This window comes from Oncorhynchus kisutch, linkage group LG5, assembly GCF_002021735.2.
Source record: "Oncorhynchus kisutch isolate 150728-3 linkage group LG5, Okis_V2, whole genome shotgun sequence".
Taxonomy (NCBI): Eukaryota; Metazoa; Chordata; class Actinopteri; order Salmoniformes; family Salmonidae; genus Oncorhynchus; species Oncorhynchus kisutch.
Genome location: NC_034178.2, coordinates 56,603,609 through 56,616,041, shown reverse-complemented (window position 1 = coordinate 56,616,041; position 12,433 = coordinate 56,603,609). Strand labels below are relative to the sequence as shown.

Genomic DNA, 12,433 nt, shown 5'->3' with positions numbered 1-12,433 from the left:
CCTTCTTTGATAACTAAAAGCAAAACAATAACTGATACCAGATATAAATCACTCTACACTGACCATACAATTAACTAAATAAGTTGAAATGTACAATGAAATTCAGAAAATGCTACCCTACTCTTCTCTTGGCAATGTATTCCGCCTTTGCTAGAGGTACAGAATGTATCCGTGACCTGTGTCGTGCAACCCTCTCCTTGATGAATGAAGGCATCTTTTCTTTTTTTTAAAGGCTGAAAACATTTTTCCTTATTAACTGTATGGACAAGTGTCAATACTTGCATTTTTCCTTATTAACTGTATGGACAAGTGTCAATACTTGCAGTTTTCTTATGAAACACACCAATATCCCATTATAGTTGTTCAAATTCAATCGTGGACAGTTGCCCAATATATTTTCACCCTTTGATATGCAAAAACTGTACAAATGTATCATTCTTTGTGATACATTTATACAGTGCCAAACAGAAGAGAACATGTAGAAATGTGTTGTAATAAGATTGTATTTATTGTTTTTTTTATATAAATATTATCCTTGGACACAAAAATAGCAAATCATGTCAATTACCTTCATTCATCAATCAATACATTAGATTAAGTCAACTAACAGTAGTGCTACATTGTTAAACTGTTCCTTCAGATATTCGGACTGAATCCGGTTTCCCTCACAGAGCACCTCCACCCTTGGGTCTTGTCTTCATATGCTGTTTGATGGAAGCCTTCATGCCAAACACGGCAACAAAGTTTGTTTTACCATGTGTGTATCATATGTATGTCAATATCCCTTCCTAGGGAAAGATCTGCCGCACACATTGCAGCTAAAAAACTTCTCCCCTGTGTGAACTAGCTGGTGGATGTTTAGTCTACTCTGAGATATGAAGCTGCGGTCACACAGTGAGCATGTACACTTCCCTCCATGTATTTGGAGAATGAAGCTAACATTTTAATATCGGCTCCATACGCCAACATTTTGTATTTGGGATCAAATGTTCCGTATGAGGCGACAGTACAGAATGTCACCTTTATATTTGAGGGCATTTTCATGTTTTGTCATTTAAAAAATGAAAGCACTTAAATGTATCAAGTTCCCCAATTTGAATAATTATTTCACTTCTATTAGTCAATTTATTTTGTCCCATATTCCTTGCACTCAATGACTACATCAAACATGACTACAAACTTGTTGGATGCATTTGCAATTAGTTTTGGTTGTGTTTCAGATGATATTTTGCCCAATAGGAACTAAATGGTGAATAATGTATTGTCATTCTGGAGTCCCTTTTATTGTAGGAAGAGAAGATGGTAATGGTGAGAGGTTGTAGCCTCATGATTCATTCAGGATTATTTTAGAAGTGTGCAGAAGCATTTTATCTACTTAGAAAATGACTCCAGTTATAATTAACCATTCACTTCCTATTGGGCAAAACAACCCAAGAAATGCATCCGACAAACATGTTTGTGTGCTCGGAATATGCACCAGAACTTTTTACTACTTCAAACACGAAGTGAATTTGTCCAAATACTTATGACTTCTTCAAATGGGGGCACTAGATACATAATGCTTTTAATTCTAAACGGTAAAACCAATCTGTATGAAAATACCCTCAAATAAAAGGTGACATTACGTACTGTAGCCTCATATGAAACCTTTGATCTCAATTCCCAAATGTGGGAGCCAATTTTAAAATTGTAGCTTTACTGTCCAAATACATATGGAGGGGAGTGTATATGTATACCCTGTGTGTAATTTCATATGATCCTTCAAAAGATGAGGACGTTTGATACAAACTTGGGAGTTGAATGGCTTCTCTTCTGGGTGTAACTATCTTAAATGCTCTGCCAAGTGTCCCTTCCTGGTAAAGCACGTGCCACAACCATGGTAATGAAAATATGTATCTCCTGTATGTATTTGTATGTCTTTGACAGTATTCCTCTGTAAGGAAACATTTACTGCACACATGGCAGTTAAACGGTTTCTCCCCATAGACCTTTTGTCAGACTGCTTTCTCAGAGTTGATGTACTACTATCGACACGTTCACTGTTTTCATTCTGAGCTGGAGAACAGTCTGCATTTACTGGAGAGAGGGGCTGTAATTCACTGTTTGGTTCTGATACTCCACAGCCCTCTCCATGTTGTTTGGATCTCTTCTGTTGTTTTAGTGGGTAGAAAGTAATTCTCCACAGTTTGGGTTTGGTGAATACGTGAGGGGTGGGTCCTGATCCCAATCACTTTTCACAAAGGGAGAAGTTAATATGAATCTTTGGTATCAGACTCCAGCCTCTGAATCTACTCTTCCTCATGACCAATCCCAAACTACTCCTGTTCCTCTTTAATCTGTGTGGGCTCTGGGTCATCCTGCCACAGATCTGGGATCCACTCCTGGTCACAGTGCTGCTGCTCAGGGGGAACTCCTGCTTCTGGGACAGTGAGTTACTAGCTGCTGGGGATCTGTAGAGATTAAATATATATATATCTCGAACTATATTATGATATAGCTATAGTTATTTTCCTCTGACACTGAAGATCCGTCTGCGCACATGCGGTCACAATATTGTGTGGTTTATCAAAATCTGAAACGTCTTTATGATACGTGAAGGTAAAACGTTATGGAAACATCACTATACGCTACAGACCTGCTTTATATCACTTTATATCACTATCAGGCTGTGTGATGACATTTAACGTTAGTAACGTTAGCCTTTGTAGACGGGAGATGTCTCTTTGAACGGGAGATGTCTTACTCGTACTCCGATATCTTTCTAACCACGGCCCTAAATATTTCAACGGCTGCTGCTGTTAATTGCTCGGTAAGAAACACATTCAGCAGATGTAGTTTAGACATTATGATAGTGTACAAAAACATTTCCAGAGAAATGCTGTCCTACGGTACATGGAAGTAAACAGTGTATGCTTCCTTACCGTTCTTTGGTCGCTATTGGTATACCGCCACCTGTTGGGCTGGAGTGAGATAAAGCCATAAACAAACCAACCACAGATTTTGGATGGATGCAGCGCTGAGTAATCCTAAATGTAATATGACTTAACCTTACTCTTTAATATTTACATATTTTTGACAGCCCTTACGTTTGTAGACATCCATTAATTGACAGCAAAATTATCGTAATTAACCCGCACAAAAGGGGGCGGTATTGCAATCGCTGCTACTCTTGTGACGTTCATACGTTTTCTTTTCACAGTCTATGGTTCACACACACAACATACTACTAATCCACGTGAGTTAAACAATAGGAACTGATACACGTTCATTCTACAAAATGTCCAAACTACATCTGCTGAATGTGTTTCTTACCGAGCGATTAACAGCGGCGGCTGTTGAGATATTTGTGGTCGTGGAAAAAACGGTATCAGAGTACCAGGAAGAAATCTCCCGTTCAAAGGAGGAGATCGATCGTCTACGGATGCTGCTAGATGTCGTTACTCAACCAAAGATACATTTGCATAAAGCAGGTTGGTAGCGACTATCACAACAATCAATCAAGCAGATTATGTAAGCAGGCAAACCACATTGCCCATAAACAACCAATACACAATTGTGTCTTTAAAATAATGTCAGGATCGATTGTAATATAATGATTGATTGATTGACTTTCCTTTTAGATCCCCAGCATCTAATACTCCCTGTCCCTGAAGAGGGGGAGCAGCAGCACTGTGAGCAGGAGTGGTGGTGCACCAGTCTGGGGCAGGAGGACCCAGAGCCCAAACAGATTAAAGAGGAACAGGAGGAGTTTGGGACAGGTCAGGAGGAAGAGCAGCTTCAGGGTCTGGAGTCTGATATCAAAGAGTTCATAAACAATCCTTCCTTTGTGAAAAGTGACTGTGATCAGGACCCACCTCAGCCCTCACATCTTTACCAAACCCCAACGGTGGAGAACAGAGAGAGGGATCGTATGAGGACACACACTGGAGAGAAACCATATCAGTGTAGTGAATGTGGCAAATGCTTCAGCCAGAAGATATACCTGGAAGAACATATGGTGACTCACAAAAGAGAGAAACCACATCAATGTGAAGACTGTGGTAAATTGTTTAGCCTCAAGCATAACTTAACAGTCCATATGAGGATACACACGGGAGAGAAACCATATCAGTGCAAAGAATGTGGTAAATGCTTTGGTTACACCAAATCCCTGGCAAAGCATATGAGGAGTCATACAGGAGAGAGACCATATCAGTGTTGTTATTGTGGCAAATGCTTCACTCAGAAGTTTAGCCTGAAAGAACATATTAGTATTCACACAGGTGAGAAACCATATAAGTGTCCCATGTGTGTAAAATGCTTCAGGGCAGCACGATTTCTAAAACAGCACCAACAGATTCACAGAGAACAACCATATTGCTGACTTTTTTGTGGTTAATGCTTTGCTTGTAAGAAATGAGGATGAACACAGAGTGAGAAACATGACATTGCTGCTTAGGGCAAAATCTTTCTCTCACTTGTGCAGTAAGACCTTTCGATTCTGAGCATGGCACAAACGTGGATAGTATGTTTTGTAGAACTAGTATTTTTAGTTGACACAGTAAGCTTTTTAAGTTTGTCCCAACATATGAGTCCCCCATTTGGATTACACCTTAAAGTCACAGCAAACTAGTACATTGGTGTTCTCTAAATACATAAAGGATGTCTACATTTTAATGGGAATGTGCTTCACATTTGTAGACATGCTACCTTATACCTGTAGTGGTAGGACAAACAAACCCATCAGGTCAATGATCTTGGTTTAATATACGGTGCCTTTGGAAAGTATTCAGACCCCTTGACTTTTTCCACATTTTGTTACATTGTTACAGCCTTATTCTAAAATTGATTAAGTAAATAAAAATCCGTAGCAATGTACACACAATACCCCATAATGATAAAGCGAGAACACGTTTTTATTTTTTTTATTTTAGCAAATGAAAAAAAGGGGGAAAAAAATACATTTTTTCCGTAAGTATTCAGAGCCTTTGCTATGAGACTCAAAATTGAGATCAGTTACATCCTGTTTACATTGATCATCCTTTAGATGTTTCTACAACTTGATTGGAGTCTACCTGGGTTAAATTCAATTGATTGGACATGATTTGGAAAAGCACACACCTGTCTATATAAGGTCCCACAGTTGACAATTCATGTCAGAGCAAATACCAAGCCATGAGGTCAAAGGAATTGTCCATAGAGCTCCCAAACACGATTGTGTCGAAGGAACCGATCTGAGGAAGGGTACCAAAAAATTCTGTACCATTGAAGGTCCCCAAGAACACAGTGGCCTCCATAATTCTTAAATGGAAGAAGTTTGGAACCACCAAGACTCATCCTAGAGCTGTCCGCCCGGCCAAACTGAGCACTCAGGAGACAAGGGTCTTGTTCAGGGAGGTGACCAAGAACCCGATGGTCACTCTGACAGAGATCCAGAGTTCCTCTGTGGAGATAGGAGAACCTTCCAGAAGGACAACCATCTCTGCAGAATTCTATCAATCAAGCCTTTATGGTAGAGTGACCAGACAGAAGCCACTCTTCAGTAAAAGGCACATGACAGCGTGCTTGGAGTTTGACAAAAGTCACCTAAATATTCTCAGACCAAGCTTGTTTTTGCTTTGTCATTATGGGGTATTTTGTGTAGATTGGGATAAAGGATAAAAAAATGTAAGCACATTTTTAGAATAAGGCTTTAGCCTAACAAAATGTGGAAAAAGTCAATGGGTCTGAATACTTTCCAAAGGCATTTTATATTGTGAATGTATTGAGGAACAAACATGCACAACATTGTAGAAGCCCCAAATAGTGTGCATAACAGAAACATACATTTTTAAGCATATGCAGTTGCCATCTCATTTTGTTTTGAATTATACACAACGCGTATCAGTGACTGTCTTCTAGCTGTACTGAAACAGCACATATTTGGTTTCAACAAGGCTCCTTGTTCAAATGTTGGAGTGCCACCTCACCAGCTCTAGTCTGCCATGACCTCTTATATCTGTGTAGTGGGTTTGACACCACTGCATGGTGTTCTTTCTCATAAACCTGACATGGCCCCAGTCCATGTAATGCCATTCTATGTTGTGAGCATCTTAGAGTGGATTGGTATATCATACTTCTTGTGAATAAAGCTTTTTATTATTAATCATGTTATTTCATTTCAAGCTGTTATAGAAGGCTATTTTTTTCTCAAATAAATACAGGTTCTCAACCTTTATTTATTATTATAAATACTATCAGGTATGATATTTCACATTACTGCATAACTTTCACTGTGTGTTGGATTGGCATATCCCAAAAGCATTCCTTATCCCAGATACTTCAACTGGTGACTATCGCGGAGAATAAATATGTTTCTGCATAAATCGGATTTATTGACAGTACAAACAATCGGGTTAGAGTGCTCCTTATTCTTTATTCAGTTGAAGTATCCTGAGGTATGGAATGTTTTGGGGATTTTCAAGTCCCTCAGTCGAGCACCGGATCCCCCCTTTTTCGTTTCAATTGGGCTGAAGCGTGTTTGGGTATACCTTTTTTATTTAGAGCGGCATCTGTTTGGGACCAACACTATCCAGGAGATGGCGGTGTTTTGCGTGTACTTCTCGCATTAATTCATGTCACAATATTATATCATATCAGGTAGAAAACAATGTAAACAAAATCATTGATTGAGTTAATAAAGCAGCATACTCGACACCTCTGGTATTATTGTTTTTTTGAGTAAGGCAGCTTCAGAATGCATCTTTTTCAGCCTCGCTCTCTACATTTACTGCGTTCTGTGGAAAAGGGACAGCCAGAGTTTGTAAATTCACTCTTAATAACTGATTCAGTTACGAAGGTTCAACACCCATTGAATATGGCCGGTGTCAGTAAACGTTGGGAAAAAAAAGATTCAATTGTTGCCAGCAGCACAGTTACAGTCACCAACGCTCTGGATAACATCAAAACAGCCTAACCAGCTCTGCTAGGGCGAGTAAAATGGTCAGAGTGAACTGTTCTCTCATTTGTCTGGAAGTAGCTCGCTAGTTAGCCAACATTGAGCCAGTAAGCTTGGGTGCTTGACTGCCATTGTAAGGTCCGAACGCTCAGAACAACCCTACTCCTTTGCCAGAGCGTCCAGTGTGCGCTCCGAGAGCTTAATGAGGGCAAGTTGCCTGTCAAATTATAATCAACTACGTTTAAGGATGACAGCCCAGGTACCAGCAATTGCACACTTACAGTGCCTATGGAAAGTATTCAGACCCCTGGACTTTTCCACATTTTGTTACGTTATAGCTGTATTATAAAATTGATCAAAGAAAAATAAGAAAAATATTCTCAGCAGTCGGACATGAGGTGACCGAGAACACGATGGTCACTCTGACAGAGCTCTAGAGTACCTCTGGACAACCATCTCCGCATCACTCCACTAATCAGGCCTTTATGGTAGAGTGGCCAGACGGAAACCACTCCTCAGTAAAAGGCACATGACAGCCCGCTTGGAGTTTGCCAAAAGGCACCTAAAGACTCAGACCATGAGAAACAAGATTCTCTGGTCTGATAAAATCAAGATTGAACTCTTTGGCCTGAATGCCAAGCAACACATCTGGAGGAAACCTGGCACCATCCCTACGGTGAAGCATGGTGGGGGCAGCATCATGCTGTGGGGATGTTTTTCAGTGGCAGGGACTGGGAACGAGTCAGGAACGAGGAACGAGGGAAAGGTGAACGGAGCACAGTACAAAGATCCTTGATGAAAACCTGTTCCAGAGCACTCAGGACCAACATAACTATGACCATAAGCACACAGCCAAGACAACGTAGGAATGGCTTCGGGACAAGTCTCTGAATGTCCTTGCGTGTCCTAGCCAGAGCCCGGACTTGAACCCGATCAAACATGTCTGGAGAGACCTGAAAATAGCTGTGCAGCGACGCTCCCCATCCAACCTGACAGAGCTTGAGAGGATCTGCAGAGAAGAATGGGAGAAACTCCACAAATACAGGTGTGCCAAGCTTGTAGCGTCATACCCAAGAAGACTCGAGGCTGTAATCGCTGCCAACGGTGCTTCAACAAAGTACTGAGTAAAGGGTATGAATGAATACTGATGTAAATGTGATACTTCAGTTTTTTATTTTTAATAAATTAGCGAAAATGTCAAAAAAACTGTTTTTGTTTCATCATTATAGGGTATTGTGTGGGGATTGATGAAAAAAAAAACTATTTAATAAATTTTAGAATAAGGTTGAACCTAACAAAATGTGGAAAAAGTCAAGGGGTCTGAATACTTTCCGAAGGCACTGTACATGTAATTTGTAGTGAAATTCAACAGTTTGGTCAAATTCACACTGGTTAATAACACTATCACAGAAACAGTATTTATGGAACTTAGACAACCATCTGAGACTGACATATGTCTCTTTTAATACATACATTAGCATCAATACACACATTAATAAATATTCCTTTCAGGTAAACTTATCCCATCAAATAAATTATATGTGGTAACAAAAATGTAACATATCATCTGTACTGCAATATTTACACATTTTCATATGTGTTATCTGTCTGTGTGAGTTGTGTGTGAGTTGTGCTTGAGTTCTTCCAGCCAGTCCAGTAGAGAGTCCAGCTCTCCTATAGCCTTTACTGCTGCCTGGTAGATCTCCAGCTACAGGATGGAGAGATGAGGATGGAGAGATAAGGAAGAGAGGATGGAGAGATGAGGGGTGGTAGAATGGAGAGGTGAGGGGGAGAGGAGGAATAAATGAGGGGAGAGGATGGATAGATGAGGGTGAGAAAGGAGGGGGACATGAGGGAAAGATGAGGGTGAGAGGATGGAGAAAAGGCGGAGAGAAGTTAATATTGGCATGAATCTTATTGATTCATCTCCTCTCTCTCACTCTCCTCTCTTGGACTGTCTAAGCCTCTTTCACCATACACTCGCCAAACAGTATTTTCTCTATTTCGCTATCTATCTTTCTATATATGTATATTTCTATGTCAGTGTGTGTAGTTACCTTGTCAAACTGGGCCTGTAGGGAGTCCATTCTTCTCCTGGTATCTTCTCCACAGTGGCAGTGCTGGAGGACATAAAGAGATGTCATTAGATAACGATAGTAATAGCTTTTGTTTATGTGTGAGTTTTTAGGTGTAAAATGTGTGCTGTTGTGTGTTAATATGTGTGTGTGTGTGTGTGTGTGTGTGTGTGTGTGTGTGTGTGTGTGTGTGTGTGTGTGTGTGTGTGTGTGTGCATGCCTGTGTGTGTGTGTGTCTTCTTACACATTGCCTCAGGTCCTTGTTGATTGTGAGGAAACTATTAGCGAGAGCGCTGGTTGAGCGTCGGTGCAGTGGCTGAGACATGCCGTGGCTAACAAACACTCTCTCCACATAAAAACGTAGCAAAAGACGCAGGAAACAGCAGTACTCCCCCTCCTGAAAGGGAGGACACACTACATGTTACATTTACTGCAGCACATTGTTAAAGAAATGTTCCAAATTATATCATGCTGCCAAGTTATGAGGGTTTACTGTATTTTTTTGTACAGATACATATATGTGCTTTTTTGCACCAGGAAAAGGTCTCCCGTAATGGACAACACTAGACTGAGTGCCTTTTAAAGAACATTGATATGCAGGTTAAGGTAGTGAGAACAATTTACCTGTATGTTCCTCATCACGTCTCCCCTCAGCAGTCTCACTCCCATCTGACTGTCTGCTGCTATCTGCACACATTTAACCCACAACAACACAGTCAATACAAAATTCTATTCACTCTAATAAAATATGTATATGTAAAACAGACAGTGTGACAGAGAGTGAGGAGAGGTAGAGACTGAGAGCCTCGGGGTAGGTGTCTTGTTCTAATACAGGATCATGGAAATGACTGTGTTTGTGTGTGTGTTTGTGTGCTCACCACAGAGCTCCGTATCTCTGTGTAGTGCTTGCGTAGTTCGTGAGTGTGTACAGTGACAGAGCAGGTTCCCAGGTGTATGCCATGTCCCAAGCCACACCCACTGAGACACGCTAACAGGAAGAGGAGCCTGGGGATGGTGGGGCTTAACAGCAGCTTCATCTCTATGTCAACCTGGAGACAGACAGAGCATCACTTAGAAAGTAAACTCACACACCTTACGTACTGGTAACACATAGCCTAGAGGTTAGAGCGTAGGGCCAGTAACCAAAATGGTTGCCGGTTTGATTACCTGAGCCGACAATGTAAAAAATCTGTTGTTGTACTCTTGAGCAAGGGACTTAACCCTAATTTTCTCCAGGGGTGCCATACTACTATGGCTGTGACTGTACAAAACAACGCTTTTCAGGTGTATGTAACAATAAAAACATTTTTACTGACAGGTGTATGGAGAAAAAAGTATACTTGATGAAAGGAAAAGTCCAACTTTTAGATAGAGCATCACTGACATAACAACATACACATTCATGTTAAGTCTTCTCAGTCCAAGTTAGCTAGAGTTATTAAGTTATTGCTTAGAGTTATTGCTACAGTAACGCTGATTCAAGCCTCCAGAAATGACTCGGTGGTTACATTTTTATAGTTTGTGACATATCTATGTTTATAGCATATTGTCAGTTCAGTGCAGCATCCAGTAATCAATTTAAAAAGTCTTCCCCGCATCCAAGTCAAAATCCCCCGGGGGGGGGGGGGGCCCGGACCCCAGGCCCCCAACAAATCCTTAGGTGTGTGGCAGGTGTTCCAACTCACCTGTCTGTGTGTCTGTGTGTGTGTCCTCTATCTCTCTGATGAGCAGTCCTCTGTGTGTGTGTCCTCTATCTATCTGATGAGCAGTCCTCTGTGTGTGTGTCCTCTATCTATCTGATGAGCAGTCCTCTGTGTCCATGTTGGCGCTCATGTCTGGCTCTTATAGGGCAGAGAGGGGAATTTCGCCAGACACTCCACAAGGTGTTCACATGCACAGTCACACAGAAACAGGTAAGAGGAAATACAGCAGTATAGGAAGGAATAAATGGCTCATCTCTACATGAGTAATTTTAATGAAAAGGAAGGAAGGAACTAATGACAGTTCTGGGATTTAATATCAAGGCTTGCGTAATATATCCTTGACAGTTAACGATATACAGTGGGGCAAAAAAGTATTTAGTCAGCCACCATATGTGCAAGTTCTCCCACTTAAAAATAGGAGAGAGGCCTGTAATTTTCATCATAGGTACACTTCAACCATGACAGACAAAATCCAGAAAATCACATTGTAGGATTTTTAATGAATTTATTTGCAAATTATGGTGGAAAATAAGTATATGGTCAATAACAAAAGTTTATCTCAATACTTTGTTATATACACTTTGTTGGCAATGACAGAGGTCAAATGTTTTCTGTAAGTCTTCACAAGGTTTTCACACACTGTTGCTGGTATTTTGGCCCATTCCTCCATGCAGATCTCCTCTAGAGCAGTGATGTTTTGGGGCTGTTGCTGGGCAACACGGACTTTCAACTCCCTCCAAAGATTTTCTATTGGGGTTGAGATCTGGAGACTGGCTAGGCCACTCCAGGACCTTGAAATGCTTCTTACGAAGCCACTCCTTCGTTGCCCGGGCGGTGTGTTTGGGATCATTGTCATGCTGAAAGACCCAGCCACCTTTCATCTTCAATGCCCTTGCTGATGGTAGGCTTTCTTACTTTGGTCCCAGCTCTCTGCAGGTCATTCACTAGGTCCCCCCGTGTGGTTGTGGGATTTTTGCTCACCGTTCTTGTGATAATTTTGACCCCACGGGGTGAGATCTTGCGTGGAGCCCCAGATCGAGGGAGATTATCAGTGGTCTTGTATGTCTTCCATGTCCTAATAATTGCTCCCACAGTTGATTTCTTCAAACCAAGCTGCTTACCTATTGCAGATTCAGTCTTCCCAGCTTGGTGCAGGTTTACAATTTTGTTTCTTGTGTCCTTTGACATCTCTTTGGTCTTGGCCATAGTGGAGTTTGGAGTGTGACTGTTTGAGGTTGTGGACAGGTGTCTTTTATACTGATAACAAGTTCAAACAGGTGCAATTAATACAGGTAACGAGTAGAGGACAGAGGAGCCTCTTAAAGAAGAAGTTACAGGTCTGTGAGAGCCAGAAATCTTGCTTGTTTGTAGGTGACCAAATACTTATTTTCCACCATAATTTGCAAATAAATCCATTAAAAATCCTACAATGTGATTTTCTGGAATTTTTTTTCTCATTTTGTCTGACATAATTGAAGTGTACCTATGATGAAAATGACAGGCCTCTCTCATCTTTTTAAGTGGGAGAACTTGCACAATTGGTGGCTGACTAAATACTTTTTTGCCCCCCTGTATATGGACAGCCTGTATATGGACAGCCTGTAGCCTAGCGGTTAGAGCATTGGGCCAGTAACCAAAACGTCTCTAGTTTGAATCCCTGAGCCAACAAGGTGAACAATCTCTCGATGTGACCTTGAGCAAGGCACTTAACCGTAATTGCTACAGGTTCGCCGTTGATA

General features: G+C 41.0%; 2 protein-coding genes and 1 long non-coding RNA gene across 3 annotated transcripts; 1 reads left to right on the top strand and 2 right to left on the bottom strand.

Annotated features, from left to right (window-relative positions):
• Positions 1-485: 485 nt before the first annotated feature.
• LOC109891297 (uncharacterized) lies at positions 486-3,417 on the bottom strand. The gene is made up of 3 exons (XR_002255511.2): positions 3,313-3,417; positions 2,922-2,960; positions 486-2,450 (listed from the first exon to the last, which is right to left on the bottom strand). It is a non-coding gene; the product is annotated as an uncharacterized LOC109891297 (long non-coding RNA).
• Positions 3,152-6,675, top strand: LOC109891296 (zinc finger and SCAN domain-containing protein 31-like). Its single transcript, XM_020483728.2, has 2 exons — positions 3,152-3,470; positions 3,621-6,675. Exons 1-2 carry the CDS (start codon positions 3,278-3,280, stop codon positions 4,361-4,363), a joined length of 936 nt encoding a protein of 311 aa, XP_020339317.1. The 5' UTR covers positions 3,152-3,277; the 3' UTR covers positions 4,364-6,675.
• Positions 6,676-8,069: 1,394 nt separating this feature from the next.
• On the bottom strand, positions 8,070-10,808 carry il19l (interleukin 19 like). Its single transcript, XM_020482251.1, has 6 exons — positions 10,677-10,808; positions 9,870-10,040; positions 9,616-9,678; positions 9,236-9,388; positions 8,974-9,036; positions 8,070-8,624 (listed from the first exon to the last, which is right to left on the bottom strand). Exons 2-6 carry the CDS (start codon positions 10,026-10,028, stop codon positions 8,517-8,519), a joined length of 546 nt encoding a protein of 181 aa, XP_020337840.1. The 5' UTR covers positions 10,029-10,040; positions 10,677-10,808; the 3' UTR covers positions 8,070-8,516.
• Between the last annotated feature and the right edge of the window lie 1,625 nt (positions 10,809-12,433).

Bases quoted from the DNA above. Each gene is read 5' to 3' on its own strand.
- LOC109891296 (XM_020483728.2), top strand. From the start codon at position 3,278: ATGTCCAAACTACATCTGCTGAATGTGTTTCTTACCGAGCGATTAACA. The intron at 3,471-3,620 runs GTTGGTAGCGAC...CTTTCCTTTTAG, and splicing joins GATACATTTGCATAAAGCAG to ATCCCCAGCATCTAATACTC.
- il19l (XM_020482251.1), bottom strand. From the start codon at position 10,028: ATGAAGCTGCTGTTAAGCCCCACCATCCCCAGGCTCCTCTTCCTGTTA. The intron at 9,679-9,869 runs GTGAGCACACAA...AAATGTGTGCAG, and splicing joins CAGAGATACGGAGCTCTGTG to ATAGCAGCAGACAGTCAGAT. The intron at 9,037-9,235 runs GTAAGAAGACAC...TATGTCCTCCAG, and splicing joins ACAAGGACCTGAGGCAATGT to CACTGCCACTGTGGAGAAGA.